The following is a 21,199-nucleotide window of genomic DNA, read 5'->3' on the forward strand; positions in this document are numbered from 1 at the left end:
TGATGCAATCTTTTTTGGGTTGGGTATTGGGTGTTTGTACATTATAAGATATAACATTTCTCACAACCTGTGGATCAAGTTATCTTCTAGAAGCATTGTGACAGGAGTCGTGATTGAACCTTCGAATGTTGAGCTATTACTGTTCCACGAACGCGTCGCATCTCCACTTGCACTTAATCGTGAGACCACCCACCCAGCGTAAACTGATTCAAGTCTCTAAGCATCTAGATTCAGAAAATGCTGCAAAAAGGGACGAATGATATTCTAATCCGGATAATTGGTTAATCTTGCGGTGGTTTATTGTTCAAGTCCATCCGTGAGATATGCATGGCCCATGGCTATGCCAATACCAGCGAACTGTAGCCATAAATAGCGTAGCTACGTAGTTGAAGAGAAGGGAGTTGATGGTCTGTTAAATCCGCACGTGTGTTCAACGGGTTCTTGCATTCTTTGTGAGTGCGTTAGCGTGCTCGAGAGAACGTAACAATCACACGACCCAACGTTGTCGCCAGCTTGCTGGGCGCAATTACAGGTGCCTTCAAGTTGAGATGTATGTAACCTCAAAATCAAAGACAAGGGCAGACTTGCCCGTGTGGGCAAGCCAAGCAAGCCAGCAAGCTTCGGTCAATTCACAAGTAACATATACTCAGGGAAATAAACGGGCTGGACGAACCTCGCGAGCACGGCGCTCATCAAACAATTTAATCAACCCCGACTTTGATGTGGACATGCATCGCCGCCAGCACGGGTGTAATGAGGCGCAATAGGGCGTAATGGGTACTTCCAGGTACTTGCCTTCGCTAGGTCATGAATATCGACAATTAATCTGCCAGTGAACTTCCACTACTTCCGGTTCCTAGGACAAACCTCCCCGTCGAGGTACTCGCACATGACGTATGTACAAAGCTTGAAGCTTGAGACCATGATAACATGAGGCTCCTTGGCCCTTTTGGACAATGCCTGTTGGTGGTCGTATTGCATCATGATCGCACTCACTAAACCCTGTTGATTCCAGATGGGAGTCGGGGCCCAGGCTGGGGACTGATGTGCACCGCGCATTTGTACTGATTTTCTTCGAGACACGCAAACCTACACGAACTTGCAGCAAAAATTTCCCACTTGCATACAGTGTGTCTATGCCAACGTTAACGTGGTGCGCATGGTTCATGATCATTAACCACAATCATCTCTTCAAATTGCCATTCGCATATGCATCAGTCTTGGCAATAACAACATTCCATGATATCACGTACCGAGTTGGAAATAACGTGGGTGTAACAACAGGTAACACCTCAATCGATAGGTCCGGGACAACCAGGGACATTCGTCCTCCTCAGCAACACTTGCTCCATCAACCTGGCATTAACCTACTGCCAGGTTGTATTCATGACGAGCAAGTGTCGCCATGGAAATGAACGTGGGATAAGGACTTGATTAACCAGGGAAGCATCAAGGGGATATTGATCCGCCTGTTACCCATGCTCATACTAGGTGAATTGTAAATTTCTGCTGCTCATGCTCAAAAATAAACTACTTCAATATTTTAATTTTGATCAGCAGGTTGAATCCTTGAACTCGTTCGTACAATACGATGACCCGGACCGCAACTATCGCGTCATCGTTTTCTTGGAGGGGGACGTCTCATACGTGGCTAAGGTGCCCAACATTCGCGTTCGCCAGCGCATATATAATAGGCCACTGAGTATGGTATTATTCTCACTTTCGAGTCAATCATGTTCCCCGCTGCATCCTTGTTGATAACTCTCCTCCTGGCTTTGTCAATTGCGGCATCGCTCATTGAAGTTCGCAATTCCCCCGTCACCCTCCCCATCGCCAGGAGGCTAAACACCTCCAATGGTCCCATCAACCTGTTGCAGCGTGATAAAGCTCGTGCGGCTGCCATCAAGGGCCGCTCCTTCAGCACGCTCGACCGTCGTACTGGTAGCACTCCTGTGACCAACGATGAAGCTGTCTCCTACATCGCAGCGGTTAGCGTTGGGAGCCCTGCCACAACCTGTATGTTGAATACTGAGACAAAAGCGGCTGCTAATGGATTGTTACAGACAACTTGATTGTTGACACCGGTAGCTCGAACACTTGGGTTGGTGCCACCACTGCGTACGCGAAGACCAAAACCAGCGTCAACACTGGTCAGCCAGTGGCGGTTGGCTATGGTTCTGGTAATTTCTCAGGTATGACAAATAAAGATATCATAAGTTGAAAATATTTACGATTATCCATAGGAACTGAGTACACCGACACTGTCTCTCTCGGTAGTGGGCTCACCATTACCAAGCAATCCATCGGTGTTTCTTCTCCTTCTTTGGCGTCCGGCTTCAGCGGTGTTGACGGCATCCTTGGTCTCGGGCCTCTCGACTTAACATATGGTACCCTGACAAATAAACCGGATGCGACAATCCCAACCGTCACTCAGAACCTACACAGCCAGGGCATCATTTCTCAAATTGTCGTCGGTATCTCATTCGAGCCCACCACTTCAGTGACGGTCACCAATGGAGAGCTCACCTTCGGTGGAACTGATGCCACCAAGTACACCGGCTCCATTGCATATACGTATGTTACTTCAGCTCCTAGATCAATCCAGACTGACAGCAAATATTCCAGTCCGATCACCACCACATCCCCTGCTTCCGAATACTGGGGTATCAACGAGAGCATCACATACGGCTCCACGACAATCTTGTCTGCGACGGCTGGTATCGTTGACACTGGCACCACCCTCATCTACATTGCCACCGGTGTGTATTTAGAGTGCAGTGGGTGATCATAGTCTAATCAACGTTTGATAGACGCCTTCAAAAGGTACCAGTCTGCAACCGGCTCTACTTTGGATGAGGCGACTGGTTTTCTCCGTATTACCTCATCCCAGTACAAAACCCTCAAAAACCTGAACTTCAAAATTGGCAGCGTGCGTCATTTCTATTTCGAGGTGTTGATGTTCCCTGCTTACCAGTTGTTGAGCACAGAACACCTACGTTCTAACCCCTAACGGCCAGATTTGGCCTCGTTCCCTCAACACATACGTTGGCGGTAGTAGCAGTGCCGTCTATCTCATTGTGAATGACATTGGCACGCCCAGCGGTGAAGGTCTCGACTTTATCAACGGCTACGCATTCCTCGAGCGCTTCTACTCCGTATATGATACCACCAACTCCCGCGTCGGTTTTGCCACCACAAAATACACTGATGCCACCACCAACTAAGGTGGAATTGGGATTTCCTGCCCAACTATAGTACATAGGAAATAAAATATATTGTTCTTACGCGCCGACTTCTGGAAGCATTTCGGGACCTGACAGTCCAACAGCCAGCAATAACACTACTCTTTGACAATGGCGCTAGATAATGACCTTTCCAACCTGCAAGTATGGAGTCTTTGGATGCTCCCCTTGCTCCGTGGCATACCGTAAAGTCAAATAATCTTCCTAATATTTTTGCCTGACAATAATATGGAGGAACTATTGATCCAAAAGTTCTCCCTCTACTATGGACAGAGATAAAATAAATGCTTATGCTTACAACATGCGAGAGGGAAAAAGAGGTAAAACGAATCGAAACATCGAATATGCATATCTAGATGGGCTACTAGGACTTCTTGAAACAGAATGCGTAAGAAGCCGATTGCATTTAACGCAGGTTATTCCGTGGGTGGTCTGACAAACGAAGACAAGGCGTGATTAGTCTGTTTCTTCGTCCCAGCGCCCAGGGAAAGATGGCGTACTGCCCGGGGACTCATTGGACATTCCTGCGCGACGCGCTCCTCTTGAACTTGAATTCCTACCCTGAGATGAAGAACCAGCCGCTCTCGAGCTACTCGTACTTCCCCCAAATAATGATTGGAACAATCCTCCACCACTACGACCCGAGTTCCCAGGCGATCGAGGACGTGGTGGAGGTGATGATGGACTTGTTGGGCGGTTACTGGGTCCACTTCCTGGTCCAGGGGGACTTCCTCCTGGTGAGCGTGGCTGTTGTGCTTGTTCTACAAGAGCATACCTTTTCCTCAGCGTAAGACGATGATGAAGATAGACATGGCAAAACGACCCACCGGCAAACAGGACACGTTCCGCTTGATTTCAACCATGGCAATATACAAGGCTGGTGAAATGGGTGCTTGCATGGAAGAGTTACAACAACCTGCTCTTCTGGGTCTTCAGTTCCAAGCTGGAACTGTTCTTTACATACAGCGCAATCTTTATCCAATAGTGGAGCTGGAAACACATAAACGTGAGCAATGAGTGGAGGATACGATAGACAATGACAAACATCTTTCCGCAAGAACTTCTCGTGGGAGATCGTTGACAATGTCTTCTGTTGCTGGAACAGGCCGAGAAGCAGAATTTTCCATTATCTGCGTTATCACTTGGTCCAATGCTATCCGATTGTCGTCAGGCTTTGTAAAGCGCTACATGGAGGTACACACCCTCTTGATTGAAAACATAGTCGCCCCATCGTCCACCCGATCCTCCTCCTTCAGGACCAAGGGAGAACATTTCAGCAAACGGGTCCATGCCTCTACCGGTGGGACCGTGTCCCAGTAAAGCCAATAAATATTGTGCCATCATTGGGCCAGTGATGTCTCCGGGATGTCGTGGACCACTTTGATTTTCACGGCGCAAAAACCTATACTAAATTATGCGTATAAGATTTCGAGACAATCGTAGTTGACGTACTCGGACATGGTTGGATTAGCATCACGATCACGCTGCTCCGGAGAGCGTGGACGATTAAGGGTGTTGGGACCTCCAAGAAACAAAGTTCTTGCGGCACCATGACTGGGTCCACTATGAAACTCAAGACGGATCCCACCCTGATCGCATTATGAGCTTGCATGCAGCGTGTATAGAAGATGACAGACCGGTCCTCCCTCAGGGCTACGAGGGAAGGTAGGCGAGCGAGGTCGAGGAATTCCCGACATTGCAGCTGTGGGCGTTTTCTTCCATGTAAGGTCTTACTTATCATGAACTGTATACATAAAGGAGCGCGCACCTAGCAAGCCACCTAAACTCGGGGGTATTTCGTTATCGACTCCTCCCCTCGGAGTGTGTTGCTGATATGCCCGAGGATCATCGCTTGGATCCTCTATCTGTACAAGTTTATGATACATCGTTATCATCAAGTACGAAGATCAGAATGCGCACCTTCTCGACGAATGAGCCATTACATGATGCACAGATTGGATCCGGTTGCTAGTAGATGACACCGTGCGTTAACATCGATAGAAGTCAACTGAGGATCTGCTAACCATGAGTGGCCTCATCTCAGCATGACACTATTGAAATATATTAGTATAGGACGTGCAAGCTATTCTTAAGGTGCAGACTTCGTGACAATACCACATCGGCTCTCTGGAAGACATTGTAGTAAAGGGTTGAGCAAGTTGGGATGGTGGTGGAAATGTGAACAGGTTTCGGCACAGCGTTGCATGACGCCACAGCAGGTACTAGGCCACAGCCAGCCAGCGACCCGGGAAACCGCCTCCGTGGGAAGTATTGAAAGACCGCGCCGCCAACGTGTTTCTTCTCTCCTTCGACATCATGCATCATGAAGGTAAGTGAGAATACCATTCTCTTGAATCACGATGAACATTCTGGTTCCCTATTATACGAATCCTACATGAGATCAATACCGGGTTTTCCTGAGCGTTCCAGTCATGATTTGAATAAACGTTGAATTGACTTTAGTCTTATTGTTTGCACAGGTCAACCGCGCTGCCGTCCCAAAGGTTGCGTACCCTGGAAAAAAAAAACCCCGCATGCATGCAATAATTATACTAATGATAGTGTATGGTCTTAACGATCTATGGAAGCAAACAGTTGTGGCCAGTCCGCACTCTTTCTACACATCTCCCGGAAAGCCCCGCCAACCTTCGCCAAAAGTACTTTTGGCTCATCAAACTCAATAATCTCCCCAGCATCGAGCACTAAAATGCGATCATAATCGATGATCGTCTTGAGGCGATGCGCGATAGTAATAACAAGTGCACTCGAAAGTTCTTCACGAATTGTCGTTTGGATCTATAGGTGTATGCTGGTAAGACGCAGGATTGAAATAATGTGCCAACTCACCTGGTCATCCAAACGCGAATCTATCTGAGACGTTGCTTCATCCATAATGATGATATTGGTTTTTCGCAGGACTGCCCGAGCGAGTGCAACCAGCTGCCTCTCTCCTGCGCTGAGCGAGCCACCTTGGCTGATCGGCATCTCAAGTGTGAAGCCACCCTTTTCAATCGCCCGACTGAGTAGCCTCGTTAAATGGCATCGCTCGAGCACATCCCAGCACTCCTGGTCGGTATGCTCTTCGAACGGGTCCAAGTTGCTTCTGAGTGTGCCAGAAAACAACGAAACATCCTGACTAACAATGGTCTGCCGGGGCACAAATCAGCAATTTCCTAAGGGGTCAAATAATCGACCCACTATCCGTGACCGAAGATCTTCGAGGCCAATTGTCGAGATATCTATTCCGTCAATGCTACAAAAGTATTCAGACGCTGAAGCCAGGAGCAAGACGCCGACAATAACTGACATTATTCTCCCGGCGCTGGCCTCTATCATACGCAGCAAGGACAAAGCCAAGGTTGATTTTCCAGAGCCTGTCCTTCCGACCTGTCGATAATGAATGAAAAAATCATGGCGGTCAAAGAGTTTGCAACGTACCACCCCAATTTTTTCAGACGGTTGGACAACAAATGAGATATTTTTGAGCACGTCCGGTAGGTCAGAGCTGTACCTGACAACAAGGTTCTCGGCAACCAACTGACCGTCGCTTGATGGCCAGTACGCTGGAGGTCTGTTCTTCTCGATAATGGCAGGTGCCTCCTGTGGTACACCAAGATACTCAACCACGCGTTCGACTGCATTGAAGTCAAGCTCGAGCTGTGCAAGAACCCGCACAAGTTGGCGGGATGCCTCGGCAAAGATGCCGGCTTGCACGATAACGACAGCAGCTGATCCGTTGGAAACTCCTTGCGAAAGAGCGAAGAGAGTCGTGAGATACACTACGACTGAGCCGAGACCTATAGGGTGTCTGAGTCAAACATAATCAAAGAGAGAGAAGCCACATACAGTCATATCTCCAGCGAAGCCAGCCGTTGACAAGCCACTGGCGAAGGGGTTAGTGCGAAATATTGCAGGTTGAGTGCATCTCCTTACGTATACGTGGTCAAATGATTGGAATCTGTCCACTTTTTCGTAGAATCTATCTTGATACCTCGACTCCATCGCAAATGCACGAACATGTGACAAGCCACGTAGAAGTTCATCGAAACCGGCAAATGCAGGCGACAAGGAGACGCTCTCGAGTCGACGCAGGTCTCGTTGAGCTTGTACAAAACGAGGAGCGATGCGGATATACAGCCATGCTATTACCAATGCGAAAGGCGCGAGCGCGGGTATAATCACAATTATGACAGTGAAAGAAGCCAAGAAATTAAGGACACCCGATAACGCAGCGCGGGCGGAAGCTTGTAGAGCTCCGTCGATAGTGTTGATGTCTGTCGTGAAACGATTGAGAATCCTCCCGATAGGTGTGGTATCAAAGAACCGGGCCGGCGCTCTTGTAAGCCTTTCGAGCAGTCTGAGGAACAGCGAGCGGGAAGCCTGGAGACTTGCATAATAGCCCAACGAGATGTAAGCCAGCACTGAGAATGCCCCTGCTATAGAGATATAGAGGTAAATCAAAAGCCATGGTTTGACGTTAACATCAGGAGGGGGCAAGTCGTCCCAAGGATATTTGACATTTGGGAGGAAAACCGAAGCGGAAACGTCGTAAGCTTCACCCCACTTGGCCAAGAACACCTTGAAAAACAATCGGTAATGTGTATGGGGCCAAGAGCTGTAATCGTACCTGATTCCCGATGTTAATCATGCGGATCATGAGCATCAAGACGAGAGTCAGTGCCCAGGACATTAAACCCGCTGCCTTGATGTAAACCCAATACGTTCTGAAAGGCACCCGGCCTTCCGCCCGAACTTCCGTTTCCACTAGTTTTTTAACGATTTGGGAAGTGGACCGTTGTTTGGGAAGAACATCCTCGGCTACGTCGTCTGGGGTTTGAGTTCCAGAAGTAGCGACTTCTGTTTCTTCATCGTCGACCTCATTAAGAGCATCGATTTCTCCGATATCTTGGAACTCTTCTTTATCGCCAGCACGAGCAATGCCTCCGCGAGACAACTCAACCACGTAAGATGCTATCGGTAAACACAGACTGATATGGTGGGTCACCAGGATAACTGTCCGATCACGAGCTAGTTCCCCGGACAAACAGTGCTGCACAATATGTTGTGCAGTATGCATATCGACGGCAGCAAGTCTGAGGAACATTCAGAAAAAATAGTTACCTTGACGGAAAATGCCTACGGATCATCAAGGAGGATACACTATCCAGCAACGTGGTCGGTTAAGAGAATCTAGCATTGCACTGGCGGAAGACTCACGGTAGCTTCTGAGTACATCGCGCGTGCCAAAGCAATACGTGCTCTCTGTCCACCAGATAGCGTAATGCCTTTCTCGCCGATTTCTGGGGTTCAAAGTAATGTCTTCGCGATAATGAATGGATAAGAGAACTCTTACCGGTCATGTCACCCGCTTCAAATACACCAAGATCACGTTCAAGAGCACACGCCTCGACGACTGTATGGTATCGTTCCTCATCGAAGCCGAGCTTGGAGCCGAAAATGATGTTGTCCCTGATGGTAGCGTGTTCAAGCCCTGCACATCGGAATGAGCGACTAGACTGTGCTATATTAAAGTCACTTGCAAGGAGTTTGGGCGCAATAAGCCACTTGGTGCCTCTTCTTGTTTATGAACACATCACCAGACAAACAGTGCATTTCTGAAATGGGCGCATATAAGGGCCGAGCTGTGACCGCCAAGGATGTACTGACCGCCAAGCAGCGCTGTGAGCATGGCACTTTTCCCAGCACCAGTCGCACCGCTGATAAGACTCAACTTGCCTTTCGGAAACTTGATGTCCAAAGGTCCAAGTTGGAAGCAAGATTCAGTCATCGATCCTTGGCGAACTCCATGCCATTCAAAGGTTGCGTTGTTAAAGCCAATGTCTGGACAATCCACTTCAGAGTCGGTATCCATTGTCGACAGAGATGAAGCCCATTCGGGAACCTCTTGCTCCGCAAGGAGCCCCTCAATACGCTGCATCGATACGTAAGCTGTAAAAGATAAGAATAACATACCCAGTTGCAGTATTAAACGACAAACCGTGAAGCACTGCAAAGAATTGTCCAGGGAGAGCAGTCATCGGCTCCTGTAGCTGTGAGAACAGAGCGACTGCAGTAAATGCCCTGGATACCGTCAATTGCTCTTGTTCGCCCAAAGTGTACCAAGAGAATGTTGCAAGGGCCGTCGCTGAAGGTATCCACGTCCTAAAAATGCCATAGGTACGCGCGGAGTCTGGACAACGAATAGCTTACCATATAAAAGAGATGATGGTATCGACGACATTCTCTTTAATCCGCCAGTCGAGTTCCTCTTTTCGTGCCTGATGAGCAGTACGTGCCCACTGATTCTCTACAAAACACTAGTCAAGTGAAATCACATGTTAGCTTCTGCTCACCTACCCCAACCATAAAACTTCAAAAATCTGATGTTCTGGAGTAATTCGTTCACGACATTCATCCTTTTGTCCTTGGCCTTCCATGATGCTCGGGTGATCTGTGACACATTAGCCAGGAAGATCAAATAACCGAGACTCCAAACCTTGATGCTGTATGTCGCCAATGGATAGTTCAAAATGTAGGCAAAAAGAATCACAGCGACGCCCGAAATTGCGCTCCATCCCAATATCCTAAGGTATTACTTAGCTCGATATCTCAGGAAATCTGTGACTTACCTGTAGAGGAAGATCAACGCTATCACGAGCCGTACAGGAGACGAGAAGATCGCAGCAAAATCCCAAAACCGCTGAGCGACAGCATACGCATCGCCTCTTCAAGGAGGAGTTAATAAGTCACAGGAGACCACAGCCCTGGGGGAAACGCACTGCATGAGATTCACTATTTTCCCAAGGTCAGCACTTCCTTCTTCGTCTTCTCCGCTGGCAATTTTGCCGCTGATATCCCTGCGGCGCAGTGCTTTGTAGTGTAAAGCACAGAAGAGTTGTCCACGAGTCCGTTCATAACATCGGCGAGTGTGCCAGTTTTTGAAGAGATCGACTTGCGCGAAAGACAAATGTGCTACAAATGTAAGGAAAGCCCAATATTTGGCAGTCGATACCGAGTCAGGAGTAGGGTTATCCAACGATGATAGAATCATCCGGAGTGCATAAGCTGGCACGAAGCCTGCATATCAATGATATATCACTCTGCCCGGACACCACCTGCATCTGGGCAATACACGCACCGACGACAGCACCCCACATTTCCAAGACAAGGTTCAAGAGTAGGTCGAGAGAGTTCGATACCAGCAAAAAGCGCAGTAAAGAGTGCGTCGGGTAGCTAACTGCATGTAAGAGACTGACTTTTGTAGAAGACAATGGCTGCCTACCGTGAACGGTAATCAAGGCATTTGTTGAACAAGTTCTTGTGTCGGAAGAACGGCGACAAGCACCAGACATCGGCTTCGTTTAATGTTCGCTTCCACGCCAGGTCCAATATGGGTTCTACAAATGACACAGTACACCATGACCAAAGGTTTGCGTTATCTTCGGGAGAGGAAATATTGGATGACGGAATCTAATCCCCAGGGTCAGTAAGTAGGTCGGGAACATAGTGAACGAACACACATCACCGGAGTTGGCGACATTGAGCGCGGGTCGCACAGCCTGCAGTGGCAAAAGGCCAGCCACGTAAACGAAGGACGCCGAAATTATTATCCGAACTAGAATAGTGATGATTGGACCGGCATCATAATCCGTCAATGAAAAGTAGTAAATGCAAGCAGCAGCAATTTGAGAAACTGCGAATAGAATAAGCAAATACGGAGGTGTGGGCGGTGCTCTCGACAGGAGTCTCAGGGTCGTATAAAACTGCCATAACAAATCACAACGTGAATTTGGCGTGTAATAAAATATTGAACAATCCTACCCATGCAATTGATGCGACTAAGGCGTCGGTCCAGGCTTCTCGCAGGACGAACGCATATCCGAAATATGCAAGCCAGCCAATCGAGCTAACCAGCGCGATAGAGACAAGCGTACGATTTATCCAGACCTGTTTTGGAAAGTCATCGTCGAAGGGGCCCTCGACATCGTCTAAGGTGATAAAGTTACGAAAAGGGGCGCTCAGCGCAGTCCAAGCGGACTGGATAAATTTTGGAAGCTGCCTGCGCGCTAGGAAATCGGTAACGATCACTAGGATAATGATAGCAGCGGGACACCACGTTCCAAACGGAACGTTATGTAGTTGCCCACTGAACCACGGTTCCTGTGAAGCGGTCAGTCAGCACAGTCGACGCAAGACAAGAAATACCTACCTGAGCAGAATGCATAATTCTGAGCCACGAAGCAAAGGCGAAACGCCCTTAAAAGTCGCGGATTCAGAGAAGTTGCCGATCGTGTAAGGAATTCAAGCTTTAGAAGATGAGCAATCACGTTATTTCTCACGAAAGCTGAGGATATGAAACAGGCCTGCGTCGCTCCTGCCTGCCTGCAGGGGCCTGAAGGCCGTTCGGACCAGAAATATGATTTAAAATTCCTGATGGGCCATCAGAATAATTGCAGGGTAGAGACGGTCGCATAAAGTGCTTTATTGATTGGTTATTGCGGAATTGATTTCTTGACCACGTGACCGACGTCGCGAACACACGTTTTACTTAAATTTCCGAATGTTGTGTCAATCTAAAGGCTCATCTATGTCCGTATTCTAGCAGTCGATAATATCCATGAGGTACCAGCACGCTCTTTTACTTCTCATCCAGATCTCTATCGCAATCGCGATTGCACTGCCAGAGATCCCAGCGGCGGATTATGGCTTAAGCGTGCATTCCGGAAGAGACTTACTCGGTATGCTTGCGGGCACTGCTGGCACAGACTCGCCTGCAACATCAGACACGTTCCCTCTTAGCTCACCTTCACCCCCTATCCATCCTGGTTTGAAAGATCTGGGCGGCTTGCTCACAGATCCGGTCCTCCCCACGGCATCTTCAGTGGGAAAGGTTGATCCAGCGACTCCCACAAGCCTCGGTGTTACGTCGTCCGCAGGCTCTCTAAAGCCTTCTCCGGAACAAATAGCGCCTGCATCCGCCACAAGGTCGGCGAGTTATCCAGCTGCCTCATCGGCCGCCATGACCGAAGACGTATCCGCTGACAACAAGACCTGGAAAATCATTGGGATCGTCTTCATCACAATTTTGATCATAGCAATAGCAATTACATCCAGCATGTTCTTCGATCGCTGGTGGAAGGTCGCACAAGAGATCTTGTGCTGCAAGGGTCGAAGGGACAGTGGCATCGAACAGTTCGTCCCTGACTGGGAGAAGCAGACCTGGGAAGTCAAACTAGGACCAGAAGAGCGTGATTATAGACAGCGAGCATCGTTTATGTCTGTTCGGTCTGATACGAGAGCAGATCATGTGAGGGAGGGAGAGATAAATGCGATGAGAAATTCCGCGGACCACACTATCCCTACCCTGCCACCTCCGTTACTCAGAGTTATCTCTCCCGGGCCATCAGACACTCGAGAGCTTCCTTGGGATGCCGACAATCTCCATAAGTGCGCTCTTCACCGTCAGCTTTCCGCGCGCAGCGGTCATCACGGAGACACATAGAGCGTGGAATTTGCCTGTGACTCCTTCATGCCACACATGTCCTACCCCATTTTCCAGTTTCTTTCCCAACAAGCAAACATGTCGAATTCGCATTACGATCGGCGACTGCCACATTCACTATCCACCCAATCGCTTTGTATCACTGCTCATGCTGTACCTGCCGCGTTTCGGGACGAGGACGTGTCGTAGGTAGGCACGGTCCCTTGTGGTGCCACTGGATACTTCTCTTCCAAGTAGTCGGACGCAAACATGCCCACTGCACCCACCGTGCACACAGCCATAGAGACATATAGTCGTGTTCGGGCTGGAAGAGCTTGACAGAGTTGTCTAAGCGGACCCAGAACTGAGAAAATTAGTGTACACACCTTTGTATGATTGCCACAATGATCTAGCGACTACTGGCTCCGCAGACGGCAGTGATTTCTTGGAAGTCATCGCAGTACAGTCAGGTCTGGAGAGAGTCAGACAATATTTGACTCTTGAGTTAGCTAGACAACAGCGTAAATTTTGGATCCGCTGCCAATTTGTGAATAATTGACGAGGGAAATTGGACGAGTTTAGTAACCATGACAGTCTTCTACTACAAGTAGTACGAAGACTGATAACTCGGACTGGCAACATGTTTACTGGTCTGGCAAGTACTACTTTAATTCTACGTTACCCATTTTTGTAACTTGACTGCTTCAGATCGAACACCTTGGAACAGTGTCTGCCATCCACCGGGATGATGGTGGTTGTGCTTTAACCATATCACAGTCAGCACCTATCTTGGTTGACTGTCATATTGGTGACTCCATAGCTGTCAATGGAGCCTGCTTGACAGTCGTCGAATTCGAGGTCGAGCGTGATGGAGGATATTTCAAAATATGGCTAGCCAACGAGACTCTCAGCAGGACTGATCTGGGTGAGTGACCAGAGGCAAACTAATGCAAGTCGCTCATAGGTAATCAAGGCGACCGCAAGGTTGGTGACCAGGTGAACCTTGAGCGCGCTATGGGTGCCCATGTTCGATTCGGTGGTCACTTCGTGCAGGTGCGCTCTTTTTAATGATGCATAACCAATCGTTTATGAGCCACTTCTCATATCAGGCTCATGTTGATATAACCGCGACCATTCTCAGGAGAGCTCTTGATGGTGATTCGTTGCGTCTTTGGTTCCAACTTCCCGAACCAACCGCAGAAAGACCCTCTCTTCTTCCTTACATCATCCCCAAGGGTTATGTCACTATAGACGGTGCTTCCCTAACCGTTATTTCCGTCGATGATGCCGAAAGGATGTTCGGTGTTATGCTTATCCAACACACGCAGCAGAAGATCACCTTGGCGAAAAAAGCCAACGGGGATAGGGTAAACATCGAGGTTGACATGGTGGGCAAATATGTAGAAAAGAGCGTATTGGCTGCTCTAGAGGGTGGTGGTGGAGAAGCCATGCGGACCTTCGTCCAGAGAATTGTGGAAGAAACGCTTGTCAACAAGGGAATCCTACCTTCTGCTCCAGTCTCCGCTGATGAATGAGTAGGTAGTTAAATGATGCGAGTATGTATGTTATTTGTTACAGTAAAGCTGCGTTATCGCAACCGTTTACCTTTGTTTCATTGATGCTCGGCTATAATAAGCAAATACATCCGACAGTCAATGTCCGATAGTGACTATTTTGTGGACACAGTCTAAGTGCTGGCGGTTCAATTCTTTCACTGTAACTATCAACTGCAAAACTCCAGCGCGTGTGGTAATAACCTGACGACCTACCAAATTTCTTTTCATCGCGTGTTTCATGAAGGAGCCACCGTTGAAGAGAAAAGTGAGCGTGCTCATATGCCGCGACAATTGACTACGTCCATGAAACTTACATGGCGAACAGGTCACTGCGAAAATCGACTACAATGGCGGTCATATATCTCCTCGTTGGAACCCACCGTCTAGACCAGCATCACCGACAAAGCAGCCGTTCCAGTCATCTCTCTCACCGCCGGGCTTCCGTCCGACAGCCAAGGTCGGCTCCAACGCGACTGTCCGGAAGTTGTCAGGTTCGGTTTCGTTAAACGGCATCAACAATGTAACCCTCTCTCGACCTGGGTCACCTTCGAAGCCAGTCCGCAGTTCTGGTCCTTCCATAGTCACGAATCCCGTCAAAGCTCGCGTTACGGCGCGACCCGCATCCAAGTCTACTACCACATCTCCTGTGTCCAGTACATCTCCTCTGGAGTCGCGCCAGCGATCATCCACCACTGTTGCGTCAAAGCTGCGACTTCCGCCCCAGGAAGACCGACCCCGTAGTGGCAGTGTTGCCCTACATCACGCTCAGTCCACCTCAGCATTACGGAGGAATTCACCATCACCCCGAACTCCGCTCTCTTCCGAACTACCACTTGTGCGCGTCGACCAAGATCGTGCATCGCCGTCGGCTCCTATCAAGATCAAATCCAAGATTTCTGGGTTAGCCAAATCTCATAGCATCGAGACAGAACCTGTTCGTTCGCTATCTCCACCACGGGCTACCTCCAGGTCCACTCATACAAGACCACCCATACCTTCACTTCCTTCAAACCTCTCGTTAAACGCGCCTCCAAGCCCTCCTAATTCGACCACAGTGTCATCTTTCTATCCCATCACGACCGCAGCCCCTGCTGCTAATCCGCATAGATATCCCTCACCACGACGCGCCCCCTCGCCTCCACTTTATCCATATCAAACATTTACTCCACCTGAAGGACCTTCGAAAGCAGCAGCCAGGCTGGTACTGAAAGCCAAGGTCGACCCTACTTCCATTCCTCTTCCCCCATATTCACCGCCAATATCTGCATTATCATTATCATCAAAGTCGTCCGTGTCTAGAAGTTCATTGTCTTTGGATCTCTCTCATGCAAGCGCGCCAACGCTTAACTCTCACACGAACAAACGATCGGATACCGAATTTTCTCGAGCCAGCAATGTGCGCTCTATTCAGAGCGACTATGATGGCACGATTTCGCCTACAACCAACGGTCGACGATCTAGCCAAGATCGGGATAGCGACCTTGACTCTGAAAACTCGGAGCACAAGGCAAGGGCTGCAGCCAAGTCCAATCGAAAGGTCATCCCCCCACTCACCACGTCATTAGTAGTGACTGACTTGTATTTCAGATCGCTGACTTAGAAATAACGAATGGATCCCTGCTCCTGATCAATGCATCACTTGAAACTACGAAGAATCGGCAAGCCAAAGAGATTCGGGATCTCAAGCGGAAACTTCGTGAATCCCGACTTATTCTTCCCCCCCGAGCATTCAGGGCTGCTCAGGCTGAGTCCCTTGACCGCAAAGAAGAAGAGGATGAAGGGGATGATGATGATAGTGAGGAGGGTGAAGATGGGCCTGACGAGGTTTATGCAAGGGTGAAGGATTTACTAGAGGGGCTTCTGGAATCTGGCAGGAAAGCCTTGGAAAAGACTCCCGGCGATTTTCGGCAGGGCCTCTCCACAAAAGTCCTGAATGCCGATGAAGTCCGTACATGGAGAGATTCAGGGCAGGAATTTGATGCTATTCTTGATGGCCGCAGTAGGGAGGCTCATGTTACAGTCCCCCTCTCTCCCTCACACGTTGCTGTGCCTGACAGTGATGATGACCTCTCGGAGGACGAGGTCCAACTGCTAACTTTGCAACCAGATACACCACCTCCAACGCATTTACCTCCAATCATGATCACGCCTTCAGAGTCTTTATAAGTTTGTTACATTCATAACGCTTTACGTCCTGCACTGCTTCATCATGTAGACCTCGGAATCATTCGATGATACCCCACAAGCATTTCACGTCCCGTCACATTATCCAATATGTTTACACGAATCCTGAATCTCATGTTTCTAATGCCACGTTTCTAAGTAAAAGTCATTGAAATGGTATTGTACGAAGTCGGATAATTTATTAGATCACTCATCGGCTATCTTCTGTGCACGCTTCGCGAGCTGGATGGGGTTGCATTAGATATCTCATCCTCAAGGCAGCTAGTGTTGCTTACCGCAGCAGCCAAGTCCATTTGACCAGTAGGTGCACTAAGCTTCGAAATCTTCGGTGGCGCAGCGCCGGGGCCTGGTCGCGGGGCGGTGGGCATAGGTGGCTTAGCAGGGGGCTTGCCGCCGCTTGGTTTCGATGCGACAGGTGGTGGCACTGGTTTAGGTTTGGTGGCCACTGGAGGAGGGGGTTTTACAGCTAGTGAGCTTGAAGGGCGAGAGCTTGCAGGTGTACTGCTTAATGAACCATTGGCTGATACAGCGGAAGGCTTCTTCCAAGGCGCTGCGGAGCCATTCGAGGGCGCAAGGCCAGGAAAAACAGCCACGGGCTTAGCCAACCCATCTGCTGACAATGACTTCGCAGACATTGCCGACACAGTTGGTTTCAAAACTGAAGCAGGGGCAGCTGCAACGGCTGCTAGCGGAGCTGAAGGGGGTGGCGGTCGAGCTGGAGGGGGGCGTACGGCAGGTGCCGCTTTAGGTTTTGGCGGCACAAGTTCTAGGTAATTGTTTGGGGCCCAGCCCTCTTGTCCGTCCTTCCTGACAAGCCACCACCCATTGTCGTCCTTCTCAACCAGTTCCACGATATCATCCTTCTTCAAAGATATCTCGCCTTCTTGACCCTCAAAAGCGAACTTTGCCTTGTATAACTCTGCGTCGGGTTCCTTGGGTGGCGGTGGTGGCAGCGGAACTGATTTACGAGTAGGAGGCGTGGGGGTTAATTTAGGAGGTGCCACCGGTGTTTGCTTGACGGCAGCAAGAGGTGCAGATTTCCCTGGCAGTGGTTGGGCGGCTGGCTTCGGCCTGGAAGTCTTTACCTTCTGGAATCAATCGAACGTGAGAAGACAGAAATTACAATTCAACACAAAACTCACATCTGAGGGGCCGCCAGCGCGAAGGAGTTTTCCTTGGGTGATGGGTCTAACAATACCAGGTTTTCTCTTTGCAGCAGGTCGAGAGGTGCTCGATGGAGGTTCACCAGAAGGGACACGCACAGCATGGCTCTTGTATACGCCGTCTGTTGTGATCGTCTCGTCCCTGACGAACTGGATCTGTGCCTTCTTGTTCTTCTTCTTCGCATACTCGATCCTTCTCAGCACGTGAGACAAAGGTCAAGTGAAATCAATCAAACACGTACGACGGGCCAATCAAGACGTTGATACTAGCTTGCGTGAGCGTAAGAAGATTCGCAGTCAACTCCGTCTTGAAATGGCAATGAAGAATCGGATCACCCTCTTCAGAGGCATTACAATTCAATGCCTGATAGGGAGTCAGCAATGTGCCGAGGACAGATAGGAGGACCAACCAGCCAATCATCCCTTAAATTAGACATCGAAATACTTTTGATAGTTATCAAGGGGATTTTGCGTTCAAGCGAAGTTTGTATCTGACCATCCTTCTCAGAAGTTACCGCAATGTACACAGCTTTTGCAGTCTACCATGACGGATGTCAGACGAAGCAAGGCAGTGAAATACCTTAATACATACCACCACAAGGAAACGTGGGCTAAGTTTGCTGGTCCGACCAAAACTGGACACCAATATTTGCGCTTTCGAGCTGAAGGTGACCTGCTCCACTGTGCTACCTGTGAGACAACCTTACCAAGCAAAAGAACTAGATAGCTTACCACCCAGATCACAGGCAGAACGCAAATCAGAGCCAACGATATTCTTGCCATTGACATCAAGATAGTCGCCCAGAAACCGGCGATAGCTGAGGAGGCTGTAACGTCTGCGTTCTTTTCTTCCTGCTAACACCTGATGACCGTAGTCGCGGACTTTGGCATATTCAAGAGCTTCTTTGTTGTTCCTCCAAAACCTCTGAATGCGAATAGCGCACCCATTTTTATAGCGCCAGTAGTTTCTCCAGGCTCGCTGAATACGAGCTGCCATGTTATGCCAGTAACGGTCACGCATAGTCTCCAAGGCAAACAGCTAGTGGTGACGTCGATATCAACATTTTGGTGTCGTTGCATAGTGTACTCACTGTTTCGGGATTCTTGATAAAGGCCTTTGTAACCCCCATCTGCCACTCATCCTTGGCTATCCCTGTGTCCCTGAGAATTTGCTCGCAACCCGATTTCGCGTCTCCCTGCCATGTATATTCACCAGCGTACGAGGTTGAAGGCGACAAAAGGTAGAAACGTTCCACCATTTTTTCGAAGGTGTTTCTGTACGCAAACCCTGCGCGACGTACACGGATGTTTTCTTCTAATCCGAGATATTTGATTTGATGCAAGATGGCCTTGGTATCGTATTCAGTCGCGCTACGGTTCTGGTTTGGCTTGATTGTTCGAATATAAGAAGGCTGAGCTTTCATCAAATTATCCACGAGAGCACCTGCCGACGCCTTTCCAGGGTATAAATGATATAATCTGACCAATAAGAGCAATGTGAGGTACCTTAATCCTGTCACCAGCAGTGGGCGGTCTCTTCTTGCTTGAGGGATCGGGTCTATCGGAGAACAGTGTCTGAAGGAACTGGTTGCCGCTACTGCCGACCAAATCGAAAAGGTCCTTCACGAGTGCGTCCTTATTCTTGTCTGTCATCCCTGCGATGTTGTACATGACGTCTCCGGCGTAGTGACGAACCAAAAACTGGGATCCCCGAGCTTCAAAGTGGGCGTTGGAAGATAACATAGCCGTCCGCTGAACAAAACTGTTATCTGCCGCAGCTGGATCAGCGTGCGCTGTTGCGCAGGCGTCGTTTAAAGCGGCAAATATTCCAGGGGGTTTGCGCTCTTCAATGAGGTCGCAGACAACCTTGTTGTTAAAGTAATTGATCGGAGTCCACTTGATCTGCTCCCTGACGTACTCCTCCTGTTCGGTCTTAAGAGTCAATTCGATGAAGATCTGTTGAAGTTTCTCGTTGACATAGTTGATGCATAATTGCTCGAAAGAATTATCCTGCAGAGTCTCATGAATGAGGTGAGTTTGAGGCGTACAATCTGATTATACCTCGAAAATCTCGAAACCAAAAATATCCTGTCAACGCCTCGATGATTGGTCAAACCAATAGCAAACGCGCCACATACCAGGATGCCAATGAGTTGAGCCGTGACACTTCGAGCCTTCATCGACACATTGATTCTCGAAACAATCCACTCGAAGAGATTGTTGTAAATCGCCTTTGCGAGTGCATCTCTTCCAGCGGTTGCTTGCGCAGGATTCAGGGGGACATCATAGACCGAGCCTCGTCGTCCGCCTCGCTGAGTCTCTACCACTTTTGACGTCAGAACCTTCTGCACCATCACCGAGTCTACTTCCATGAGATACGCAATGAAATCCGTCACTCCGGTGTCAGAGATGGCCGCATTTCCGTCATCCATCTCCTGAAATTGGACATTCCCAAGCCATAGAATAATTGCGAGCATACGAAAAATTTCGTCCTGCTCCTGATTACTGAGGCCAATGATCCTCATGGCGTTCTGTTCATTTTTGAGTAATACTATACTACAGGACAGCAGGCAGATACTCACCAGCGTATCGGCATAGTCGTTTGAATCGTTAATACCCTGAACGTCTGAGCAATCGCTCATGCTGGTATAGTAATACGCCTCTGGGCCCTGCAACCCGAATTGCTCTATAAATTGTCATGAGAACTCAGCATAGACGGACAAGCATGACGCACCTCGCTGCTCATCTGATGCAGCCTTCGTGAACTGATAGAAGATGTGGAAATTGCGCTCGTTCTTTATCTGCCCCACTACTCGGCCTTTCTCGAGTAGATAATTCGTTATTTGAGCCCCGATCGGCTCTCCGTGATCGTTGAACATGATCTCTAGATATTTGCCCTGTGAAACCATGAGATAAAGGTAAGTAGAACAGTGATTCACGCACATGACGACTTGAATTATTGTTGCGAAGAGTCTTTGCACAACCAAAGCTCTCCAATAGAGGATTAGTGGCCAACACCATTTCTTTGATCTCCTGTATACTGCTATCCTCCCCTCCCGACACGGCCGCGATGTATTGCATAATACGTTTGGCAGCCTCTGTTTTTCCAGCACCAGACTCGCCAGATATAATAACACATTGGTTTTCGTGGTATGCATTCATGTTATAGTATGCAGATTCTGCGATGCTGAATACATGCGGAGGAACTTCGAGTCGATTCTTGCCCTTGTACTTCTGGAGTGTTTCATCCGCATAGATTCCTAGATCTAAGCAGCATTTCACCCCGACGTTAGAAACCAATATTTGAACAAATGAGACCTCACCTCTAAAGGGGTTTACAGAAATTAATACGCCGCCGATGTAAGTGTAGATCTCTCCGACGGTCCAACGCTTCTTGAGGTTGTCATTGATTTGATCATTGCTAATAGTTGTCAGAAGCGTCATATCGGATACTCCGGCTTGTTTCTTCTTGAATCCTTCTTTCCAATCTGCCTGTTTGCACCGATATCACGGCAGTCCGTAGGTGTAACGATGCCTGAGAGCGCACCTTGGCAACTTTAGTAGCCCCAGCTG

The 21,199-nt window shown here is 48.8% G+C and overlaps 7 protein-coding genes across 7 annotated transcripts; 4 read left to right on the top strand and 3 right to left on the bottom strand.

The window, feature by feature from the left end:
* Positions 1–1,485: 1,485 nt before the first annotated feature.
* Positions 1,486–3,360, top strand: DEU56DRAFT_311933 (aspartic peptidase domain-containing protein). The gene is made up of 6 exons (XM_041345586.1): positions 1,486–2,016; positions 2,064–2,192; positions 2,244–2,574; positions 2,626–2,759; positions 2,811–2,929; positions 2,988–3,360. Exons 1-6 carry the CDS (start codon positions 1,734–1,736, stop codon positions 3,222–3,224), a joined length of 1,233 nt encoding a protein of 410 aa, XP_041214739.1. The 5' UTR covers positions 1,486–1,733; the 3' UTR covers positions 3,225–3,360.
* DEU56DRAFT_767808 (uncharacterized protein) lies at positions 3,341–5,545 on the bottom strand. The gene is made up of 10 exons (XM_041351188.1): positions 5,345–5,545; positions 5,267–5,293; positions 5,163–5,210; positions 5,011–5,107; positions 4,880–4,944; positions 4,695–4,831; positions 4,445–4,644; positions 4,288–4,395; positions 4,070–4,232; positions 3,341–4,017 (listed from the first exon to the last, which is right to left on the bottom strand). Exons 1-10 carry the CDS (start codon positions 5,378–5,380, stop codon positions 3,699–3,701), a joined length of 1,200 nt encoding a protein of 399 aa, XP_041214740.1. The 5' UTR covers positions 5,381–5,545; the 3' UTR covers positions 3,341–3,698.
* On the bottom strand, positions 5,546–11,708 carry DEU56DRAFT_767823 (P-loop containing nucleoside triphosphate hydrolase protein). Its single transcript, XM_041351189.1, has 24 exons — positions 11,452–11,708; positions 11,064–11,402; positions 10,763–11,005; positions 10,525–10,712; positions 10,381–10,475; positions 10,022–10,319; positions 9,872–9,967; positions 9,739–9,826; positions 9,600–9,693; positions 9,453–9,549; positions 9,241–9,404; positions 8,910–9,191; positions 8,783–8,857; positions 8,596–8,733; positions 8,460–8,542; positions 8,383–8,402; positions 7,870–8,335; positions 7,176–7,820; positions 7,089–7,125; positions 6,681–7,039; positions 6,550–6,629; positions 6,441–6,495; positions 6,090–6,389; positions 5,546–6,038 (listed from the first exon to the last, which is right to left on the bottom strand). The coding sequence occupies exons 1-24, from the start codon at positions 11,464–11,466 to the stop codon at positions 5,814–5,816; spliced, it is 4,482 nt and encodes a 1,493-aa protein (XP_041214741.1). The 5' UTR covers positions 11,467–11,708; the 3' UTR covers positions 5,546–5,813.
* Positions 11,709–11,758: 50 nt separating this feature from the next.
* Positions 11,759–13,095, top strand: DEU56DRAFT_312111 (uncharacterized protein). The gene has a single exon (XM_041345587.1). It carries the CDS (start codon positions 11,860–11,862, stop codon positions 12,742–12,744), a length of 885 nt encoding a protein of 294 aa, XP_041214742.1. The 5' UTR covers positions 11,759–11,859; the 3' UTR covers positions 12,745–13,095.
* Position 13,096: 1 nt separating this feature from the next.
* Positions 13,097–14,373, top strand: DEU56DRAFT_312112 (Lumazine-binding protein). Its single transcript, XM_041345588.1, has 4 exons — positions 13,097–13,378; positions 13,432–13,648; positions 13,697–13,776; positions 13,833–14,373. The coding sequence occupies exons 1-4, from the start codon at positions 13,364–13,366 to the stop codon at positions 14,256–14,258; spliced, it is 738 nt and encodes a 245-aa protein (XP_041214743.1). The 5' UTR covers positions 13,097–13,363; the 3' UTR covers positions 14,259–14,373.
* A 46-nt stretch (positions 14,374–14,419) lies between these two features.
* On the top strand, positions 14,420–16,553 carry DEU56DRAFT_312171 (uncharacterized protein). The gene is made up of 3 exons (XM_041345589.1): positions 14,420–14,544; positions 14,605–15,816; positions 15,867–16,553. The coding sequence occupies exons 1-3, from the start codon at positions 14,518–14,520 to the stop codon at positions 16,443–16,445; spliced, it is 1,818 nt and encodes a 605-aa protein (XP_041214744.1). The 5' UTR covers positions 14,420–14,517; the 3' UTR covers positions 16,446–16,553.
* Positions 16,512–21,164, bottom strand: DEU56DRAFT_312184 (myosin class I heavy chain). The gene is made up of 14 exons (XM_041345590.1): positions 20,570–21,164; positions 20,361–20,523; positions 20,209–20,312; positions 19,765–20,157; positions 19,688–19,714; positions 19,133–19,636; positions 18,718–19,080; positions 18,359–18,665; positions 18,219–18,307; positions 18,037–18,165; positions 17,869–17,990; positions 17,606–17,819; positions 16,739–17,548; positions 16,512–16,685 (listed from the first exon to the last, which is right to left on the bottom strand). Exons 1-14 carry the CDS (start codon positions 21,068–21,070, stop codon positions 16,650–16,652), a joined length of 3,762 nt encoding a protein of 1,253 aa, XP_041214745.1. The 5' UTR covers positions 21,071–21,164; the 3' UTR covers positions 16,512–16,649.
* Positions 21,165–21,199: the final 35 nt, after the last annotated feature.

The sequence above is a fragment of the Suillus clintonianus genome (genome assembly GCF_016758775.1).
Source record: "Suillus clintonianus strain FC179 chromosome Unknown DEU56scaffold_3, whole genome shotgun sequence".
Classification (NCBI taxonomy): Eukaryota; Fungi; Basidiomycota; class Agaricomycetes; order Boletales; family Suillaceae; genus Suillus; species Suillus clintonianus.

Bases quoted from the DNA above. Each gene is read 5' to 3' on its own strand.
- DEU56DRAFT_311933 (XM_041345586.1), top strand. From the start codon at position 1,734: ATGTTCCCCGCTGCATCCTTGTTGATAACTCTCCTCCTGGCTTTGTCA. The intron at 2,017-2,063 runs GTATGTTGAATA...GGATTGTTACAG, and splicing joins TGGGAGCCCTGCCACAACCT to ACAACTTGATTGTTGACACC. The intron at 2,575-2,625 runs GTATGTTACTTC...CAAATATTCCAG, and splicing joins ACCGGCTCCATTGCATATAC to TCCGATCACCACCACATCCC.
- DEU56DRAFT_767808 (XM_041351188.1), bottom strand. From the start codon at position 5,380: ATGTCTTCCAGAGAGCCGATGTGGTATTGTCACGAA. The intron at 5,108-5,162 runs GTGCGCATTCTG...AAACTTGTACAG, and splicing joins ATGGCTCATTCGTCGAGAAG to ATAGAGGATCCAAGCGATGA. The intron at 4,945-5,010 runs GTGCGCGCTCCT...AAACGCCCACAG, and splicing joins GAGTTTAGGTGGCTTGCTAG to CTGCAATGTCGGGAATTCCT.
- DEU56DRAFT_767823 (XM_041351189.1), bottom strand. The intron at 9,827-9,871 runs GTAAGTCACAGA...GTAATACCTTAG, and splicing joins GCGTTGATCTTCCTCTACAG to GATATTGGGATGGAGCGCAA. The intron at 8,543-8,595 runs GTAAGAGTTCTC...TTTGAACCCCAG, and splicing joins TGAAGCGGGTGACATGACCG to AAATCGGCGAGAAAGGCATT.
- DEU56DRAFT_312111 (XM_041345587.1), top strand. From the start codon at position 11,860: ATGAGGTACCAGCACGCTCTTTTACTTCTCATCCAGATCTCTATCGCA.
- DEU56DRAFT_312112 (XM_041345588.1), top strand. The intron at 13,649-13,696 runs GTGAGTGACCAG...TAGGTAATCAAG, and splicing joins TCTCAGCAGGACTGATCTGG to GCGACCGCAAGGTTGGTGAC. The intron at 13,777-13,832 runs GTGCGCTCTTTT...TTCTCATATCAG, and splicing joins TCGGTGGTCACTTCGTGCAG to GCTCATGTTGATATAACCGC.
- DEU56DRAFT_312171 (XM_041345589.1), top strand. From the start codon at position 14,518: ATGAAGGAGCCACCGTTGAAGAGAAAA. The intron at 14,545-14,604 runs GTGAGCGTGCTC...CATGGCGAACAG, and splicing joins AGCCACCGTTGAAGAGAAAA to GTCACTGCGAAAATCGACTA. The intron at 15,817-15,866 runs GTCATCCCCCCA...CTTGTATTTCAG, and splicing joins CAGCCAAGTCCAATCGAAAG to ATCGCTGACTTAGAAATAAC.
- DEU56DRAFT_312184 (XM_041345590.1), bottom strand. From the start codon at position 21,070: ATGACGCTTCTGACAACTATTAGCAATGATCAAATCAATGACAACCTC. The intron at 20,158-20,208 runs GTGAGTATCTGC...AAAAATGAACAG, and splicing joins ACGACTATGCCGATACGCTG to AACGCCATGAGGATCATTGG. The intron at 17,991-18,036 runs GTTGGTCCTCCT...ACTCCCTATCAG, and splicing joins ATTTAAGGGATGATTGGCTG to GCATTGAATTGTAATGCCTC.